Source organism: Cucurbita pepo, chromosome LG12, assembly GCF_002806865.2.
Source record: "Cucurbita pepo subsp. pepo cultivar mu-cu-16 chromosome LG12, ASM280686v2, whole genome shotgun sequence".
Classification (NCBI taxonomy): domain Eukaryota; kingdom Viridiplantae; phylum Streptophyta; class Magnoliopsida; order Cucurbitales; family Cucurbitaceae; genus Cucurbita; species Cucurbita pepo.
In genome coordinates this window covers 9,595,876-9,613,232 of record NC_036649.1, presented here as the reverse complement: position 1 = coordinate 9,613,232, position 17,357 = coordinate 9,595,876, and the positions used below count along the sequence as shown (strand labels likewise).

The 17,357-nt window shown below is 38.3% G+C and overlaps 5 protein-coding genes across 7 annotated transcripts; 3 read left to right on the top strand and 2 right to left on the bottom strand.

The window, feature by feature from the left end:
- Nucleotides 1-428: 428 nt before the first annotated feature.
- On the top strand, nucleotides 429-4,516 carry LOC111806703 (putative G3BP-like protein). The gene is made up of 10 exons (XM_023692123.1): nucleotides 429-502; nucleotides 804-847; nucleotides 940-1,074; nucleotides 1,502-1,811; nucleotides 2,126-2,385; nucleotides 2,703-2,892; nucleotides 3,243-3,364; nucleotides 3,444-3,509; nucleotides 3,719-3,797; nucleotides 4,025-4,516. Exons 2-10 carry the CDS (start codon nucleotides 812-814, stop codon nucleotides 4,147-4,149), a joined length of 1,323 nt encoding a protein of 440 aa, XP_023547891.1. The 5' UTR covers nucleotides 429-502; nucleotides 804-811; the 3' UTR covers nucleotides 4,150-4,516.
- On the bottom strand, nucleotides 4,473-5,425 carry LOC111806705. The gene is made up of 3 exons (XM_023692126.1): nucleotides 5,307-5,425; nucleotides 5,035-5,210; nucleotides 4,473-4,779 (listed from the first exon to the last, which is right to left on the bottom strand). The coding sequence occupies exons 1-3, from the start codon at nucleotides 5,388-5,390 to the stop codon at nucleotides 4,662-4,664; spliced, it is 378 nt and encodes a 125-aa protein (XP_023547894.1). The 5' UTR covers nucleotides 5,391-5,425; the 3' UTR covers nucleotides 4,473-4,661.
- A 614-nt stretch (nucleotides 5,426-6,039) lies between these two features.
- LOC111806704 lies at nucleotides 6,040-9,326 on the top strand. Of its 2 annotated transcripts, none has more exons than XM_023692125.1 (5): nucleotides 6,040-6,128; nucleotides 6,478-6,615; nucleotides 6,954-7,088; nucleotides 8,510-8,697; nucleotides 8,809-9,326. In XM_023692125.1, exons 1-5 carry the CDS (start codon nucleotides 6,106-6,108, stop codon nucleotides 9,000-9,002), a joined length of 678 nt encoding a protein of 225 aa, XP_023547893.1. In that variant the 5' UTR covers nucleotides 6,040-6,105; the 3' UTR covers nucleotides 9,003-9,326. The 2 variants fall into 2 exon arrangements, with proteins under 2 accessions (XP_023547893.1, XP_023547892.1); XM_023692124.1 differs by having other exon boundaries at nucleotides 6,951-7,088.
- Nucleotides 9,327-9,923: 597 nt separating this feature from the next.
- Nucleotides 9,924-10,881, top strand: LOC111806621 (photosystem II reaction center PSB28 protein, chloroplastic-like). Of its 2 annotated transcripts, none has more exons than XM_023691994.1 (2): nucleotides 9,924-10,146; nucleotides 10,224-10,881. In XM_023691994.1, exons 1-2 carry the CDS (start codon nucleotides 9,939-9,941, stop codon nucleotides 10,706-10,708), a joined length of 693 nt encoding a protein of 230 aa, XP_023547762.1. In that variant the 5' UTR covers nucleotides 9,924-9,938; the 3' UTR covers nucleotides 10,709-10,881. The 2 variants fall into 2 exon arrangements, with proteins under 2 accessions (XP_023547762.1, XP_023547763.1); XM_023691995.1 differs by having other exon boundaries at nucleotides 9,931-10,146; nucleotides 10,227-10,881.
- Nucleotides 10,882-11,344: 463 nt separating this feature from the next.
- On the bottom strand, nucleotides 11,345-17,345 carry LOC111807662 (NADH dehydrogenase [ubiquinone] 1 alpha subcomplex subunit 9, mitochondrial-like). The gene is made up of 12 exons (XM_023693478.1): nucleotides 17,149-17,345; nucleotides 16,965-17,061; nucleotides 16,340-16,404; nucleotides 16,090-16,175; nucleotides 15,868-15,952; nucleotides 15,666-15,736; nucleotides 14,350-14,481; nucleotides 13,097-13,212; nucleotides 12,881-13,004; nucleotides 12,723-12,791; nucleotides 11,846-11,966; nucleotides 11,345-11,761 (listed from the first exon to the last, which is right to left on the bottom strand). Exons 1-12 carry the CDS (start codon nucleotides 17,243-17,245, stop codon nucleotides 11,610-11,612), a joined length of 1,215 nt encoding a protein of 404 aa, XP_023549246.1. The 5' UTR covers nucleotides 17,246-17,345; the 3' UTR covers nucleotides 11,345-11,609.
- Between the last annotated feature and the right edge of the window lie 12 nt (nucleotides 17,346-17,357).

Genomic DNA, 17,357 nt, shown 5'->3' with positions numbered 1-17,357 from the left:
TTTTCCTTTTTCTTTTTTACGTCATTATCCTAATTTTAATTATTTTCTATTATTCCAAATGAAACTAAATAATTTATACTATTTTACTGTTTGTTTTAGATATTATGTAATAGATTATTTCTATTTATATCCTAAAAATCGCATATTTTGACCCTAAACATCTTACCGCAGTAAAAAAGCTGGCTTTTACTGACGGAAGAGTTTTGTCTTGATGGAATCATATCCTACCGGGTCGGAATCGGGTCGGGTGAATGACCCACCCGTCCGAAGAGGGAAGCTTGTGGAGATCTGAGCCGTTGATGGAGTGACGGGGGATAACGTGGCGGTGTTGATGGAGAGTGGAGTCCAGTGATCGAAGGGCCGTGATTTGTCGACGTTTTTTTTTTTTATATATAAATAAAGGCAAATCGTTTTAGTCTTGAAACTCTGCAACCCAAAAAAGAGAAAGGAAATCCCTTTGGCTTTCCCCTTCCATAGATCTGCAGCTGCCTTTGCTTTTGAGGTTTTTCCTTATCGCCATCTCTCCGATCTTCGGTTAACTCATCGGCGGCGCCTTCTCTTTCTTTCCTTGTTCTTGTCGGGTTTTCTTCCACCACATATAATCCACGATTCGCCATTTCTATAACGAACTTAAACAGATTTCTTTAACTACTCTCCCTCCTAGGGTTTTTTGCTTCCTTTTTTCTTTTGTCTCCCTTGGATCTACTCATCTTCGTATTTACGCAACTGGGTTTTAGGATTTGGGGATTTTGCATGCTGTTCGCGGTGAACTGAGTTTTACTTTTTCCTCTGCTTATCTACAGTTGCGAAAATGGCAGCTTACTCTGGATCTGTCAGCGCTGTTCAGGTTCCTATCTTCTTCTATCCTTGCCTTTATCTATGTTTCTGTGTGTAAATTGTTGGTTGTGATGAGTGGATATGGTATTTGAGATGATACAGGTTGGTTCCTACTTTGTGGAGCAGTACTACCATGTTCTTCGGCAACAACCTGATCTTGTCCATCAATTTTACGCCGACGCTAGCACCATGATTCGGGTTGATGGGGATTCTTCTGAGACTGCTAACACAATGCTGGTACTTCTGGTTTTTCTTCTTCTTATGGCCATGTCTCAATTTTCGGCACTAGTGAAGTATAGGCTGATTTGACCATGTTTGAGTGAAGTTATTTGGTTAAGTTTTGATTTGAGTGGGAAATTTCGTCATTTCTTGATTTTTGTCCTTTAGTTTCTAATTGTTTCTTGCTTCTTTGTTTTGTTCAAAATGTGTTGATCAGTACGTAGTGGTAATGGTTATTCTTTATAAGGGTTTGAGCTATGAAATATTATTACGGGTTCTTGGATTTGTGGGTTTTTGAATCTTTTACTTATGTTTTACGGTCAAGAAAAGCAGAAATATGTACGCCGCTTCTTTACTTGTTTGTTGTGACAAGCTCTGACCTGCGTGACGTAAACAATTGTTACTACTATTTCTCATGTTGCTTACTCTAGCTTTTCTTCTGCAGCAAATACATACACTTCTCATGTCGCTAAATTTCACTGCATTTTCAATCAAGACGATCAACTCAATGGAATCTTGGAATGGGGGTATCCTAGTTGTGGTTTCAGGTTCTGCAAAGTCAAAGGAGTTTAATGGGATTAGGAAGTTTGTGCAGACATTTTTTCTTGCTCCTCAAGAGAAGGGTTATTTTGTTCTTAATGATATCTTTCATTTCATTGAGGAGGAGATAGTTCAGCAGATTCTGTTGCCTGTACCATCAGAGAATAAATTTGAAGCTGAACTTAATGCTCCCAGTTCCGTCCCAGAGCCACCAGGTACTTCGTCAGTATTGTTGAAGAATTGGCAACAAACCACTTAGGTTTTTAGTTTTACCTACAGATGGAGAAGAGAACTATCAAAAGTACTTCTATCATAGCCATTGATAGTGGATTCTTTTCCCTTCATGTGATGCATTTGATCTTTTGAAGCAACTTGTATGCATAAACTTTAGAAGATTTAAAAGATTAGTAATAGCTGAAAGTGAAATTTTTTGTTGCTGAAATAGTTTCTACGCAGATCATTAATAGCTAGATTGACTTGAGCAGTTCGATAGGTTAAGTTGATACTTATCTTGATTTTGTTTTGGCAGTTCCCGACTATGTTTTGGAGGAGAATGCAAGGGAGTATGTGGACTCAATTCATATAGAAGATGATCCAATTGATAAATACAGCCTTCCTGAGCAACAGCAACAAGAAGAATTTGAATCAGAAGTTGTTGTGGTGGAGGCCCCTCTGGAGGATTTGGTTGCTGCTTCACATCAAAATGTAGATAACAGCGTACAGGAGCCTCATTCTGCAGTAGTTGATGAACCCGTTGGAGAGCCAGAAAAGAGAACTTATGCTTCCATTGTATGTGCACTCTACCATAGCTCCTAGTGCTGGTGCCTGTGTCTGTATGCTATGTGTGTATGTGTGTGTGCAATGGAAATATGCCATCAAGCCATAATCCTTTATTAGTTAATTTTTGTGACTGACTACAAAATACTGTGGAGTTCGGAGTATAACATGGGTATAACAGAAACCTAACCAAATTGAGGAAAACAAAAGTTGAAAAGCTATATTTATTGTGTTCTTTCATTCTTGTCATAAATTGAAGGCTTCTTAGGCCTCTGTGGTACAAATGTGGGATTGTTTTCTTATATGTTGATAATATTATTACTATGTAGTTGAGAGCTGCTAGAGCGGAATCTGCACAATCAGCTAATCCTCAACCGTCATTTTATCCAAGTGCTCCAGCTACTTCCGAGTGGAACCATACTCCAGAACCTACCCCACAACAGATAAACCCTGCATCGTCATATGCCCCAGAATCTGGAGCAGATACATTTGAAGAAGGTTTTGGTGCCGAAGATGAAGGTCAAATTCTTGATTCATCTTTAAATAATGGTGCTTCGATTCTAAATCATTGCAATAGTTTGACTTCATTATTGTTTTCTATTTGTACTTCAGTCTCTATAGTGTGGCATGAGATTATTGATCTTTTGGTTATAACGTGGGATTTTAATTATTTTTTGTTTGTTGTGTCGAGGATCGATACATTCACATGAAATTTTACATGACATATGTTCTTAGGTGTATTTTGTAGTATGACATTCTGCATTCTGTTTGAACTGTTTGTGTTTTGAGACGTTGTGAAAGGACTCTTGTACTTTGTGTGATTTTCACTCCCAAAGCATCTGATTGGTTTTGTGTTGTCTTGCCTTCAGGTGAACCAAAATCTGTCTACGTTAGAAACTTGCCACCCTCTGTTACAGAAGCTGAAATTGAGCAACAATTTAAAGCTTTTGGCAGAATTCTGCCTGATGGTGTATTCATTAGGTCTCGAAAGGTCAGATTTTTATATATATATATTTTTTTTATGTTTGTTGGTTAGTTTTTATTGGCTAAATATAGATTGCTTTGTACAGGAAATTGGGGTTTGTTATGCTTTCGTTGAGTTTGAAGATATTCTTGGTGTTCAAAACGCCTTAAAGGTTTGGACCACACTTAACCTATTTATCATTTGTTTGTGTTCGCTAGGGACGAACTTTGTTGTTTAGGCATTTGTGATAGAAAAACCAAGTTTGTATAGGGTTCCGCCCCCTACCCTTCCCTATTCTTTAAGGAGTCATGTTGTGTGCCGTTTAGAATTGGTTTTTACTTTTCCCTTGTAAAATGTAAATCTTTTCATATTCTGCTACAGGCATCTCCAATTCAAATAGCTGGAAGGCAAGTCTACATTGAGGAACGAAGGCCAAACAGCAGTAGTGCACGGGGAGGAAGTAAGTGCAAATATAACTCTGAGACATAATCAGTTGTATTATAAGTCAACTCTGTATTGACAATAGTTGCTGCAGTCCAGCTTATATATATGCTTTTATTACTACTTAAAAGTAGCAAAATTCTTCAATGAGCACTTCGCTCCTGCCCTATACCCTTGCTAATGATGATTTATTTGCATTGGCTCACGTGGATGCTTTCTGATGCATTTTATTGGTGCCATGACCAGGAAGGGGAAGAGGCAGAGGTAGTTTTCAGTCAGACGCCCCCAGAGGACGATTTGGTTCTCGTAGTGACTATGGTAGGTTGAGAGGCAATGGTTTCCCCCAGCGAGGTTATCCCAAGTTCCAATAGTATCATCAATCATCCAGTTTGTGCATAACCATTTTGGAGACAAAACTGTGTTAGAGTTTTTGGTATGAAGGTGGTTACTACGATTGATGGTTCAGAGAAAGCCAGCGTCTCTGGTGTGAGTGGTTTAGGAAATTGGTTTGTACTGTGTTTTGAGTGTGTGAGTTGACGTTACTGGAAATGTTAATTTGTGAGGGATTAATTAATTATTAAGATAAGATGGTGGTGATTTTCTCACTTGGATGGTTTTTGAGATGCAATTCAAGTGGGAAATTTTGGCATTTCTCAAGTACAAGCACTTGTTAGGCAATGTGAGAGACAAAGACTTAGAAAATGATCCTTTTCATTAATCTTATACTGAACTTGCTTACTTATGCCCTGCCTCCTCTATGCTATTCTATTCCTTGTTTCTTCACTTTCATTACATTGCAGACATGGAACAACTTTGAAAATTCTTACAACAGAAGCCAAGAAAAAGCAGCAGCAGCAGCAGCAGCAGCAGCAGGCATTCACTTTCATGTCAAGCTGTTGCAGCTGCCGTGTAAGTCTGTTGCCATTTCTTTTCCTAAGCTGCGTCCATCCTCATCTTCTTCTGTTTCCCACAGGAAATTAGCATGGGCTGCTTGCACATGGCTGAAGAATCACGTAATATTACTTCTTTTGCATCAGAAAAAGCTACTATATCCACAAAAAATTGTTATAACATATTTGATTTTTCAGATTTTTCATGAACTTATAACTATTCTTGAAGTGGAAATCGTGGAAATTTGAGCCTAGAATGATGGAAACTTCTGATACTTCACATAATATCACAACTGAGTTGAGGATTGAAGTTATGATTTAAGCTTTCATGTTGTAGAACAGTTGAGAGAGTATTAAAGGAATTACCTGTCATGTGGAGAAGCTTGGAGGGCCCGTTGGAAATAGGATGAAGCTTTTTGCTGGTCACGATGCAACTCCCACACTAACTTCGCATATTTTGACAAAATCTCTCCATCTTGGGAACAATCCATCAAAATGGCTCTGCTGTAATACTCTTCCGCTCCTCGCAGGTCTCCTTTCCACTGCCAACAAAAACCGAAAGGAAACCCCTTAGATGGACTGGGTGAGTGACAGTAAAGAATAACGTAGAGAGAAATTTAAACAAGCTTAGATCTTGCCTGGTACAAGAACTCCGCATAGTTACTCAAAACCAGAGCATTCCCTGGATTTTCCACTACCATTTTCTTGTAATACTCCTCCATGCCATGCTGCTCACCCCCTCCACCTCCACCTCCACCTCCACCTCCACCACTCCGCCGTCGACCACCACCACCACCGGCACCACCTGGCCCTCTCGCCAGATGCATCTCTTTCTGTAAATCACCCACAAACCCAATCCCATCTCCTGAATTCATTCTGGTCCAAGCTTGTTCCATGGCTCTAACCTCCGGAGTTACAATGGCAGAGACCATCCTGTTATGGATGCCAAAATTCCCCAAGGCAACTTCATCTTCCTCCGGATCAGCATGTTGATCATCGTCTTCGTCATCTTCTTCTTCCGTCCTGGCTCTGGAACCGTAGAAGGAAAACGAAGGTATGGTCTCGAGAATGGAGCGGTTAGGCCTGTGACTGAGTTTATTGGAGGGTTTGAAACTGAATGAATCAAATGAAAAGGGGTCTTCATGGACATCGATTACATCAGAAGCATGAGAAAGGGTAATCAAATTTCCTTCGGAGTGGGTTCTCCGAAAGCCAGTGGGAGCAGCGCGATGGTGGTCGGAGAAAGAAAGGGGTTTATTGTTACAGCGAAAGGCGAAGGGGGAATGGGAGGGGGAAGGGGAGTGTTTCCCGACGGCATCATGGTGGTGATGGAGGTGGTCCGGCGGGAGAAGAGAGCGAAGAAGCGGCGTAGAAGAGCTTCTGAGCAGCATAATTTTGATCGTTGAGTACTGAAATGAAATGGAAAGATAGAATTGTATGGCGGAAGAGGAAGGAAGGAAGTAAGTATCTGATGCACAGATGAGGAGTGGGAGACCTAAACCTCACGGGAAAACACCCAAAACTTCCCTTTCCTTTGCTTTTTATGATGTTCCCATCTCCCTCTCAACAAAAAGTTTAGCATTATTTTTGTTTAAATTATAAACAAATTTAGTCTCAAAACTTCGAAAATCATTCAATAAACATGTCTTTAAACTTTTAATTAATTTTATGAGGATTACTTTTTCAAAAGATCTATTAAATTTTGGATCAAGAAATAATAGACTTTAAGGGTTGGAATTTCAAGTTTTGATTTTATTATATCTTTCATTTGACAAATCTGCTCAAAAGCAGCCGACAATTCTCTTTTAGGGAAGATTTCTATCGAGGAAGCGCGGCAGAACGATTTAGCGGTGAGCGGCTGAGGGAGCGAAGAACCCACAAGCTGAAAATGCTGGCGAAAAGGTTCCTTTCCATATTCAAGCGCTCTCCAACTCCGAACGCTTCCAGGTGCGTCCTTCTTGTCATTCCGATTTTCGTTTTTTTCTGCTGTTTGTTCACGCTTCCATTTCTCGGATTGTTTCACGAACAATTACAAACTCATCCACGAGCTTCCGTTCAACATGGAATCGATTACTCGCGTTTTTTTCGAAGAGATACATCTAGGTTTTTCACTTTTTACATGTTTTGATCGTATAACAGGTTTAATTTCCGCCTTATATGTTCGTTTAGAACTTGGAACTGTTTTATTTTGTTTTGTTATGGAATGATTCTTACAAGATTTTTCATCGATCTGTAACGGATAGAATGAAACTTGGCGATCTCTGATTAAGGGTTGCTTGCAGCAGTTCCGTAAGGCCATCGGAGGAAGGGGTGAATAAATCCTGGGGTCGCAAAGCAGTCTCCTTTGTACTTGTTACTGTTACTGGTGGTGTAGCCTTGAGTGCTTTAGATGACCTCGCCATTTATCATAGCTGTAGCAGGTATTTCTGACTTGTTAGGGATTTTCAAAATTTGGATGAATTATATCGTTTAAGCAAATGGAAGTCTGAATTTGGAGAAGATAAACTATGTATCTTGGGATTGCTTCTTATGCAAGTGTTTTCTGCCATGTTTCACTTATTAGAGCTTTGAAGTTTAAGGAAACTCTCACCATTGCTATGTTGTTTTCAACCTTTAAAATTGGCTATGGTTTTACAATACTCAGGTCATTGTATTTTTTAAACCAAGCCTTTTCACTTTAGATGAACTAATGAATTGGATAGGATAATATCTCATATTAGTACTCCGTGATATTTACATTATTTTCCGTAAGCGCTCAGTTATCAACCTCGGGGACAAGAGAATGCAAGAATTCTTTTTCTTTGGTTTCTTTTACCATACGCACTTTGCTTGCTCTGTTTCTGTTGGGGGCTTTAATTCTTTGTCATTGGCCGATTTTGTGAGGTCCCACATCGGTTAGAGAGGGGAACGAAACATTCCTTATAAGGGTATGGAAAACTCTCCTTAGTAGACGCGTTTTGAGACCTTGAGGGGAATCCCTTGAAGGGAAAACTCAAAAGGGACAATATTTGCTAGCGGTAGGCTTGAGCTATTAGAGGTTTAGTACTTTTCTTGATGAAATCGTGCTAATAGATGATAGGGCTTCAGGGGCTTGAAGTGGATGCATTTTTTTTCTTAAATTTTAGAAGCTCAACCGGACTCCTGCTTACAATGAATACTCACCAGCACACTTCTGGCTTGGTGTATTATTATATATAACTGAGGTCACCATTTTCAATAAGTTAGCTACCTTGTTACAATTAGAACGAGACCCTGGATTTGATCAACATTTTCAGAATGAATAGGAACATGACTTAGAACCAACTGAACTAGGACCAACTTTCCTGTTTGCTTATCATTCAAAACTTAAAAGCATTGGAAAGTTCAGACAAGAGAGACGGACTTTGACCCACACTCTATCTCCTACCAAATATTTTCTTCACACGACATAAAGAAATCCCAATCAGCGAATCCAAAAGATCTCGTGCTTCCTTTTAGTGTATAAACTGAGCTTTTCTAATGAGAGAATACGGAAGAGCATACAAAAAAACGCCCCAGCAAAAGGAGCCAAACTTCAACTTGACTAACTATACAAAAAAGGGCTCCACCAATGCAAAAGAATAAGGCATCAAGGTCTGATTGTTTCATGGGTTCTTAGATAAACATTTAATATCCTTGTTCTTAGAATATGCTTGCATCTTGCATTGTACCTTAAATACATTGGTTAAGAACTGGTGCTTTGTAATACTTCTGAAAAAGAAATTTAGTCTAGAGAAGCTTTACATGTACATTTGTAGCAATTTTCTTTTGCAGTTGCTTGCTGGCATTAGAATTATTTGATTTTATTGTATTACTTTTCCAGCAAAGCCATAGAGAAAGCCAAGAACAATAAAGCAATTATAGATGCTATTGGAGAACCCATTGTTAAAGGTCCATGGTACAATGCATCACTTGCAGTAGCTCATAAGAGACATTCTCTATCCTGCACGTTTCCGGTATCAGGACCACAAGGCACGGGGATCGTCCAACTGAAGGCAGTTCGTAATGGAGGTCCTCGTTCAACTTTTTATTATCTTGTTCTATATTACTCTTCGGGGCGAGAAAAGTTGACCTCGTCTTTATTCTTTTTATAATGCTTTTTGAATTGTAATATCTCAACAGAGGACTCCTGGATATCGTTCCTCCGGCCACGAGACTGGGACATCCTGATTATGGATGCTCTCCTACATGTTCCCGAAAACGAAGGTAAGCAGCAAACACTGCGTATTAATCTCACCGAGAAGTTTGCCCCTGCTGCTGCTGCTGCTTGTGTCGCATGCACTGATTGTCAGTCTCCAGAGGCAGAGAAGAGATGAAGTCAGCTAGTAAGTTTGCAGCTTCTCGTTAGTTTTCTGTCCCGACATGATTTCGAGCTGACCGAAGGATGAAAATATTCGTTATACGCATCAAAATAATATTTTTGTGGACTGCTTCGTCCAAATGCCTTCTAGTTCTAGGTGGAACCAGCTTAGAAGATTATTATCCAACAAAGATTGCTAACACCAATCACTCTGTTTTTTATTTCATTTTTTTGTATGGATACCGATCATGTTATGCGCGCTGACGTGAACTTTCATTTATACCACTTTGTGAGATTTCATTCTATCCATGAGAAGTTATTTCTCGTTCGGAGGAAAAAATTACACTCGTTGACATGCCCGCTTTAATCTGTAACATATTGCTTCAACTCCATACGTCATTCTTGTATTCGATGCTTATGAATTATGATACTCTAAACTCAAATTGATGGATAAAAGCTTGGGATGGCAAGTTTATGCCGTCATTTACAGACCAAATAGTAAGTGCATATATCAACCTTGGCCACATGAATTAAGGCACAAAATCCTTATTGTTTGACATTCGTCCAAATTATGACACACATATATGCCATATGGTAGTTCGTTTAAGCCCTAGAAGTAGACATTATGACATACATATGTCCGGACATATGGTAGTTTGCTTAGTTCCTAGAGGTAGTTTGCAATGTTCGTCCAACTGTGACGCACGTATGTGTTTGATGATATATATCATTCTCTTTGGTCGCATTATAACACTTAAATGATCGGATGGGTACTACCTTATCCATCTTCTATCAGAGTCCTAGATATTTGAAATACTTTTAAAAGTTTAAAAATATTTTTAAAATAAGATATTGATTTAGCAAAGATATTTAAAAAAAAAAAAAAAAAAGATTTATAGGCACAAAATTAATAGTTAGTAGAGAGAGTAAGGGTGGTGAGGAAGGGATTGAAATGGAAGTGAATGGCTCTCGTGGTTACACACCTTACCAATCTTCACACCACACCATTCTCCCCTTCCTTTTGCCTTTTATCTCTCTCTCTCTCTCTCTCTCTCTCTCTGCTGGCTGCGTTTCAAAATCAATGGCGACTCTGCAATCTCTCGCATCCACTTCCCTTTCTTCTCCCCATCTGCATCATTCTTCATCCACCAACACCAAAGGTAACTCTATCACTCTCTGCATTCCCCTTTCCCCAACCCTAATTCTCATCATCATCACCAAACTCACTCTTCTTCAGCAGCTTTTGCCTCCGCCAGACTCCACAGCAGCGTCTTCTCCGCATTCCACGGCCGTTCCCTTAACGTCTCTGGCGGAAAATGCCAGACGGTCACTCGCCGCAGATGTCAACCCCACGGACGGCCGTCCAATACGATCCTCATGGTTCTGCCGAAGATCCAGTTCATCCAGGGCACGGACGAGCAGACGGTGCCGGACGTGAGGCTGACCAAATCCCGAGACGGCACCAACGGAATGGCCATTTTCAAGTTCGAGCAGCCGTCGGTGTTCGACTCGTCGGGGGAGGTCGGGGACATTACCGGATTCTACATGATCGATGAGGAAGGTGTGATTCAGTCGGTGGATGTGAACGCCAAGTTCATTAATGGAAAACCTGCGGGAATCGAGGCCAAGTACGTGATGCGGACTCCGAGGGAGTGGGACAGGTTCATGAGATTCATGGAGCGATACTCCAACGCCAATGGCTTGCAATTCGTCAAGAAATGAAAATCGCCTAGTACGGTTTCTGCTTCTCATTGTCTGTTCTGTGATTAGATTGACCTGTTTTTGCCCAATTTTGTTCTGCGTTGAATCACGATCAACACTGTGTTGATGCTGATGGATGAAGAATTCGTTGGAATCTATGCCTTCTTCTTCAACAAACCTAAGTCTTCAACTTTCCAACATTCCATTTCTTACTCATTCAACTCATTCAAAGTATACAGGAAAGGATAATAAAACCCACGAAGGGATCTTGGGAGTTAGCATGGTTGAGTTTAATGCTCAAAAAGAGACACTAAGAACTTGGGAGATCTTGATTTTGGAACTTCGGATTTTATGCTACTTCATGTTTCAAAATCGGTGTAAAAATGGGACAAATTGGAGAAACATAAGAGTACCCATATGATTCTTTGTTTCAAAATTGGATCTTTCTCAATTGAAGGTAATTCGAGTATTTTTGAAACAATGTAGTATATACAACGGTAACGATATTTTTAGAAGCATATAGACTAATAAAGCTATAAGAGTAACATAAAAGACAGTAAAGATAGCAATGAGATTCTAACCACCGTACTATATAGCCGATTACTACTTCATAGCTGGGGAATTTGATGAAGTGATGTGTTAGTTTGGTTCCAAAGAAAAACAAAACTCCTGGGCTTCTTCCCATTTCTGTTCTTTTCTTTTTCCTGAAAAAACACATTTTATGATCATAGTATTATGCTGTAGCCAAGCATCCCAGCCTTTATTAATTACAACACCAAATAAACTGTGAATTCTAAACCATGAATCAAGAAGATTAGGATACACGAGGGTTGAATTCAAAAACATTCTCCATTTTATTTGTTGATCAAATGGAGACATAAACCAGGCGGTTCTCAAACCTTTTCAACTAAGTTAATACAAATTATCTCGAGAAGCCTGGAAAAGAATCAGGATCGACTTTTTCACTGACTGTCGAACCGAATTGCGGGCCACCTTTACGGTACGATATAAGAAACTCGACAGGATATCCCTTCAACTTATGTGGTGCAATCCCAAGGTCATTGAATGTCAATGCTGCAAATCCAATTGCAAGATCAAAGGGTATTAGGGAACATCTCGACTTATTGGCAGAGCAAAATTAACGAGGGGTATGCATACCATTTTCAGAAACAACTGTATCTTGTGTTAGAGCTAGGATCTGATCCAGATTGAAAATGGATGGCGTTGGCAATGGAAACGGGACTTTGTTCAGTAGAATCTCGCGGGGAGTAGAAATTGCCTGAAGCCAAACAGCAGCTTTTAGTTTTTTAAACAACATCAACAGCAAGGATCACAGGGGGGGGAGTCATGTTACATCTCAATGAGCAACTTACACTTTCCTAGGTTTAATTTGTTCTATACAATTATACTAATGCATTAATATCAGAAGAGTAGTCTTCAAATTACCAATTAACAAGTTTAAATTATATGCATCAATGGGTTCTAGAAATAAATCACCATTTAACCTACACAAATGACGATCTCTGTTATCATCAGACTGCAGTTTCATTAATAAATAAACGCCACTTATTTTCTTCTTAACATTGATAATAGCTACCGTTCTAACCCCTGCAGTAACCGCATAGGATCCACATTAAAACCGCATACAAAAGATGATTTCAAAAGGTTCAATTTTTAAGGCTATAAAAGAAGAATATCCTATCCAAATTGGATACAAAAGATTATTTCCAGAGAAACTTCATTCTTGATTCAAGAAAAACAGCGATCATCATGCTGTGCTATGCATAAGAAAGTAAAACTCCAAAGTACACCAAGACTTATTTACATCACTAAAAAAATCATCTAGCATAGTGCAAATTATGCAATTATTACGGGGAAAAAGGAAACAAGTAACAAATATGAATCAACAAAACGAAGGATTCGTGATGCATAACAGCAACCAATAAAAGAAGGAATACAGTGGGAATATAAAAAGAACTTGAGGAAAAGCATATATACAACATGGCACATCATCATCAACTTCTACTGATTTTACCTTTGCAATAGGGAAAGGGACTTTCACATAGCGAGGCCATTCACGGATCATGTCGAACATAATTTCTGCCTGCATAGAACATGAAGCTTTAAAAGGAAACCTCTTTTCTTTTTTTCTTTAGGGGAGAGCAGGAAGGATATTCGAAAAAGGTAACATACCAAGTCATGGACCGTAAAGATCTCTGGACCACCTAGTTCATAAACTTTTCCAATGCTGGTTCCATCATCTGTCAAGGCTGAAACAGCTCCAGCAGCAACATCAACAACATACACAGGTTGGATTCTGCAAAGAATGCGCTGGTGGTTAGGAAGGATAACAATCAGAAAATTCTGCAAAGAATGCAAAGAATGCGCTGGTGGTTATGAAATACATACTTTGTAGATCCATCTCCAAAGAGGGGAACAAAGCCATATTTTTTAGCAAAATGTGCCCATGTATTCATAATACGGTCCTCTGTACCAATCATACCTGCAGGTCTCAGAATTGTTGCCTGTAAAAGCATATTTTAGAAACATCAGCTCCCACACTAACCACTAAATAAATGGAGAAAAGTTGCAATTAAAAATATATTAAAAATCTCTTAACATTTCTTGAAGAAATATTGTTGTGCTATTAGCTAGATTAACAAGTTGTCCCCTGTGCAAAAATGTGGCAGAAACTCAAAGGTCACCTTTTCAGCTCATGTCCCTTGGCTAGATACATTTTGAGTATTTATCACAATACAAAAGCAAAATTCATTAGAGTTAAAGAATGACGTGGATCGAGACAAGTAACTCTAACTTATTTATTATCTATTTGTTGCAATCTATATTGTTCTATCACAACTTATATTTTTCTAATTTTTCAGGTGATTTAATGCCCTCCAGCTCCACCAGTGTCATGCACAAATAGTTCTCTTTCAATGTAAGTAAAATATTTTAATAATAGTTTTCTTTTTCTGTTATGCATGATATAAACTAGTTATTTTTATTATTTTATATACTGGGCAGGTTCAAGTTCGTGCTCTTAAAGTTTGTGCTCAAGTTTGTAAAGATTAACTACTTGCACTTTTACAAAAACTAAATTTTTAGGTCTTATGTTGAATGATTATATATTGTGAATGTGAATAATTAATTATATGTAGGTGTCGTTGGAATTGATTCATTGCATATCCATTGTATGTTCAAAGGTGAAAATTTTAGTTTAGTACTTTTAAACTAAAAGTTTATAGGTGGTAATTGTTTTAGGGACAATATCACAACTTTTAGTTCAAATTAGTTATGAATCCATTGCACTAACTAAAAGTTTTAATCATTCAACTTGAAAATAGAGGACTGGGTTGTGAATCAATTTCGGGTTGGGTTGGATTACCAATTCAACCAACCCGAACTTTTGAGTTGGTCCAAAAAATCCCCTCAATCCAACCCAACCCATGTACACCCCTAACCTCAATCTTCATAGACAATTACTCCCATAAGAATAAAAGATAAATCCATGATAAATAAGCAGCTATAGAAAAATCAAAATTTGTAAGATTCTCTAATAAAAGAAAACTACCATTAGAAGAAAAAAAAAACTATATTTTCAGATACGTTACTTCATGTGGCATTATCAACTCAAAATCAGGAAACAGATGGTAACTGTTTACCTCAGGGAATGCCTTTAAAACAGATTCCTCAGCAGCAGCTTTAGCCCTCAGAAATCTGGATGGAGATGATGAAGATGCCCCTAGGCAAGAAACTTGTATGAACCTCAAGATACCACCGTGTTCTTTGGCAATCTACAATATTGAAATGGAGGGCAAAGACCTAATCTACATCAGACTCGAAAAGAAACGAGGGTGGTAAACTTCCTTAGAGACCAAAAATAAAGAGGAATCATAACTTGATTTTTTACTACTTTCTAGCTTCAAAAAGAAAAACACTGAAAGCACATTCATGATTTATTCCTTTTCCTACCTAAAGAAGAAAGTTCATATTTCAATTAGAATCAAAGGAAACTATCATGAAGTTGCAGCATACCTGAGTTATATGCTGCATATGCAACATGCTTCCAGAAGATTATACTTCAACTTAATATACGCAACTACTCTTAACACTTTTTGTGTTTATCTTGCCTTTATAACTGATATTTGCAGCAGTATCATAATGTGGAAAACAAAGATCAGATATAGGCCAGTGTTTTAAAAAGTGCCTCAATGCAAGTGCATTCCCTCTGCGCTTGAAGCCCTTTCTAAAATAGCTTATTTCATTTTATTGAATTAACTACGAATTAGGCATAAAACAGTACTCATTTCTCTCCCCACTCTCCTACGAAAGCTCCAATTTCTTAAATTGATTCATTATCATATTATTCACAATAATACTATGTTGTTTAAAATTGCACCTTCATCTATAAAAATTTTGAATTTGTTTATAATCAAAACAATTATTCCATCTCATCAATGGAATTGTTTCTATTCCAATTTTGTATGTTGGTAACTAAAGTGTATCAGAGTAGGAGGTCATATGTTCAAATGCCATTTCCTCCCCAATTAATATTAATTTCCACTTGTTGGCTTTCTACAAATTTTCAAGTACACAAATAAGGGGGAAAGTTGAAGTAACTATATGATTTAATTTTCCATAAACCATCAACTTAAGATTTTGAGTTGAGGGGAGATTTAAAAATCATATATTCCCTCCCTTCCCCTAGCTACTTTACTTCTATGATGCTTTTAGCCTGCCCGCCAATTTTGTAATCCTTGTTTTTTGTAATAAGAATCACTTTCCCGATAGTATCAGAAGGGCATATGAAAACACACAAGCCAAACAAAGACATAGAAGCTGCGAATAGAACAGCTGAAAGAAGGTAACTTTCATAAGAAAAAACAGGAAAAAAAATCCCTTCTAAGAAGAGCAACAATTAATCACATACCAATTTTTTGACAATTTAGAAACATGGCATTCAAGTACAGATGCATACCGTGGCAAGTTGTTCTGCCATGGAATGATTCACTTCCTCAAAGCTGTAATTTCTTGTTTCATACTCTCTTCCTGTCAACAAAGTTGTTAATGTCGAATATTAAAAAGGCTACAAAAAAAAAAAAAAAAAAAAAAAAAAAAAAAAAAAAAAAAAAAAAAAAAAAAAAANTTCACAAGAAGGGTGAAAAATGGGAAGCCCATACCAATAAGATTAAGGACCACATTAGCCTTTGCCATGACAGCTTTTATAGAACTTTCATCTCTTGGGTTGTATTTCATTGGCACTATCTGAAAACAAAAAAGAAAAAAAGAAAAGTAAAGGTAAATGAATTAACTTTGAGGGGGTAACGAAATCATTCAGCAGCACAAGGAAAAAAGATATAGGGCTATCATCCATGGCATCGCAACATCGTATACTACTCTACCTGTCCCAAATCTCCCATTAATTTGAGATGACGAGGTGAATCTTCAGAACCTCGAAAAGGGACCAACACTTGGGACCCCATTTTAGCTGAAACAAAATTCATTTCCAAAACAATGCTTAGCATAAAATTGATAGATAATAAATAATAGAGCCAATGCTTCCAAACCCACTACCAGAACCATTTAAAAGTAAATGGCATATTTAGGCAAAACGAAAACCCAGCGCTAGCATCATTTATGCTCGCCTATTACCTAATTGCTGTACAACATAACGGCCAAGGAATCCAGTAGCTCCAAAGACAGTAGCCACGATCCCACTGCAAAAAATCATTGTGATGAGACAGTAAAATCAGAAAATTCAGAGACAGAATTTCGTTTCGTAACTAAAAACTAGAACCCAAATCGAGTTAAATATCAATAACCGGATCTGCCTGAAAATCCTAATGTGTATGCTTAAGGAGAACAGATAAGCACATTCTAGGATTATCTTGACAGCGACAGGGAAACCTCAGAATAAGGCTGCCCGCTTCATTATCCCATAGAAGCTGGGGTGACGCCAGAATGATCGTAGTGAGTACTACCATGATCTTCTAAATTACTCGATAAAAAAAAAAGTATATTTAACAGACGCTTACCTTTATCTGTAGATGAATCGAGCGATTAATGACAATGAGAAAAGAAAGTAAAAGGAAAAAGTATTTCCGTTCAATATCGGCTGAAAGATTATATTGACATTCCATTGCACCACTGTTCATTACATTAAATTTCTTAAATTCCCACACAATTCCAAAGCACTCAAAATCCAGCATTCTTGTCGGACATTAGGCGGACGATCAAATAGAATAATTCAAACACGAAAAATATAGGGCTAGATTACCTAACGGACGATCTCCCACCAGTGCCCTTGCGGACAAGGTGCCCGACTCCCCTCGTAGCCAAGGTGGATTCATATCGTGGACGATCAGCCCCACAATCTGGAAAAGGAAAACAGAAAAAATAAGAAATCAAGGCGAAGTGGAATCGCGCAAGGAAGAGAACGGCAGAGGGGAATGAGGGATTACAGTGATGAGAAAGAGGGTATATGAACTTGAGAGAAGCAATTGAGGAAGGAGAGTTGAGACTCTGCTGCTGCGCTAGACGCCTTGAAATGGCCTGCATCTTTGATCAGAATCTTGCCGGAGTGAGGGACGGGGGAAGAGAGAAGATCTTCTGTTAACAGGGTGAGGAATTTTGATGAACACGAACAGGCTTCCACTATTGGATCTTGGGT

Excerpts from the sequence above, each read along its gene's own strand:
- LOC111806703 (XM_023692123.1), top strand. The coding sequence starts at position 812 with ATGGCAGCTTACTCTGGATCTGTCAGCGCTGTTCAG. Across the intron at positions 1,075-1,501 it reads AGACTGCTAACACAATGCTG|CAAATACATACACTTCTCAT; the intron begins GTACTTCTGGTT and ends TTTCTTCTGCAG. Across the intron at positions 2,386-2,702 it reads AGAGAACTTATGCTTCCATT|TTGAGAGCTGCTAGAGCGGA; the intron begins GTATGTGCACTC and ends ATTACTATGTAG.
- LOC111806705 (XM_023692126.1), bottom strand. The coding sequence starts at position 5,390 with ATGGAGGAGTATTACAAGAAAATGGTAGTGGAAAATCCAGGGAATGCT. Across the intron at positions 5,211-5,306 it reads ATGCGGAGTTCTTGTACCAG|TGGAAAGGAGACCTGCGAGG; the intron begins GCAAGATCTAAG and ends TTTTGTTGGCAG. Across the intron at positions 4,780-5,034 it reads CAAGCTTCTCCACATGACAG|CCATGTGCAAGCAGCCCATG; the intron begins GTAATTCCTTTA and ends GTGATTCTTCAG.
- LOC111807662 (XM_023693478.1), bottom strand. The coding sequence starts at position 17,245 with ATGCAGGCCATTTCAAGGCGTCTAGCGCAGCAGCAGAGTCTCAACTCT. Across the intron at positions 17,062-17,148 it reads ATACCCTCTTTCTCATCACT|ATTGTGGGGCTGATCGTCCA; the intron begins GTAATCCCTCAT and ends TTCCTTTTCCAG. Across the intron at positions 16,176-16,339 it reads TTATGTTGTACAGCAATTAG|CTAAAATGGGGTCCCAAGTG; the intron begins GTAATAGGCGAG and ends ATTTTGTTTCAG.
- LOC111806704 (XM_023692124.1), top strand. The coding sequence starts at position 6,106 with ATGGCGGAAGAGGAAGGAAGGAA. Across the intron at positions 6,129-6,477 it reads GCGGAAGAGGAAGGAAGGAA|GGAAGATTTCTATCGAGGAA; the intron begins GTAAGTATCTGA and ends ATTCTCTTTTAG. Across the intron at positions 8,698-8,808 it reads GAAGGCAGTTCGTAATGGAG|AGGACTCCTGGATATCGTTC; the intron begins GTCCTCGTTCAA and ends ATATCTCAACAG.
- LOC111806621 (XM_023691994.1), top strand. The coding sequence starts at position 9,939 with ATGGAAGTGAATGGCTCTCGTGGTTACACACCTTACCAATCTTCACAC. Across the intron at positions 10,147-10,223 it reads TTCATCCACCAACACCAAAG|CAGCTTTTGCCTCCGCCAGA; the intron begins GTAACTCTATCA and ends ACTCTTCTTCAG.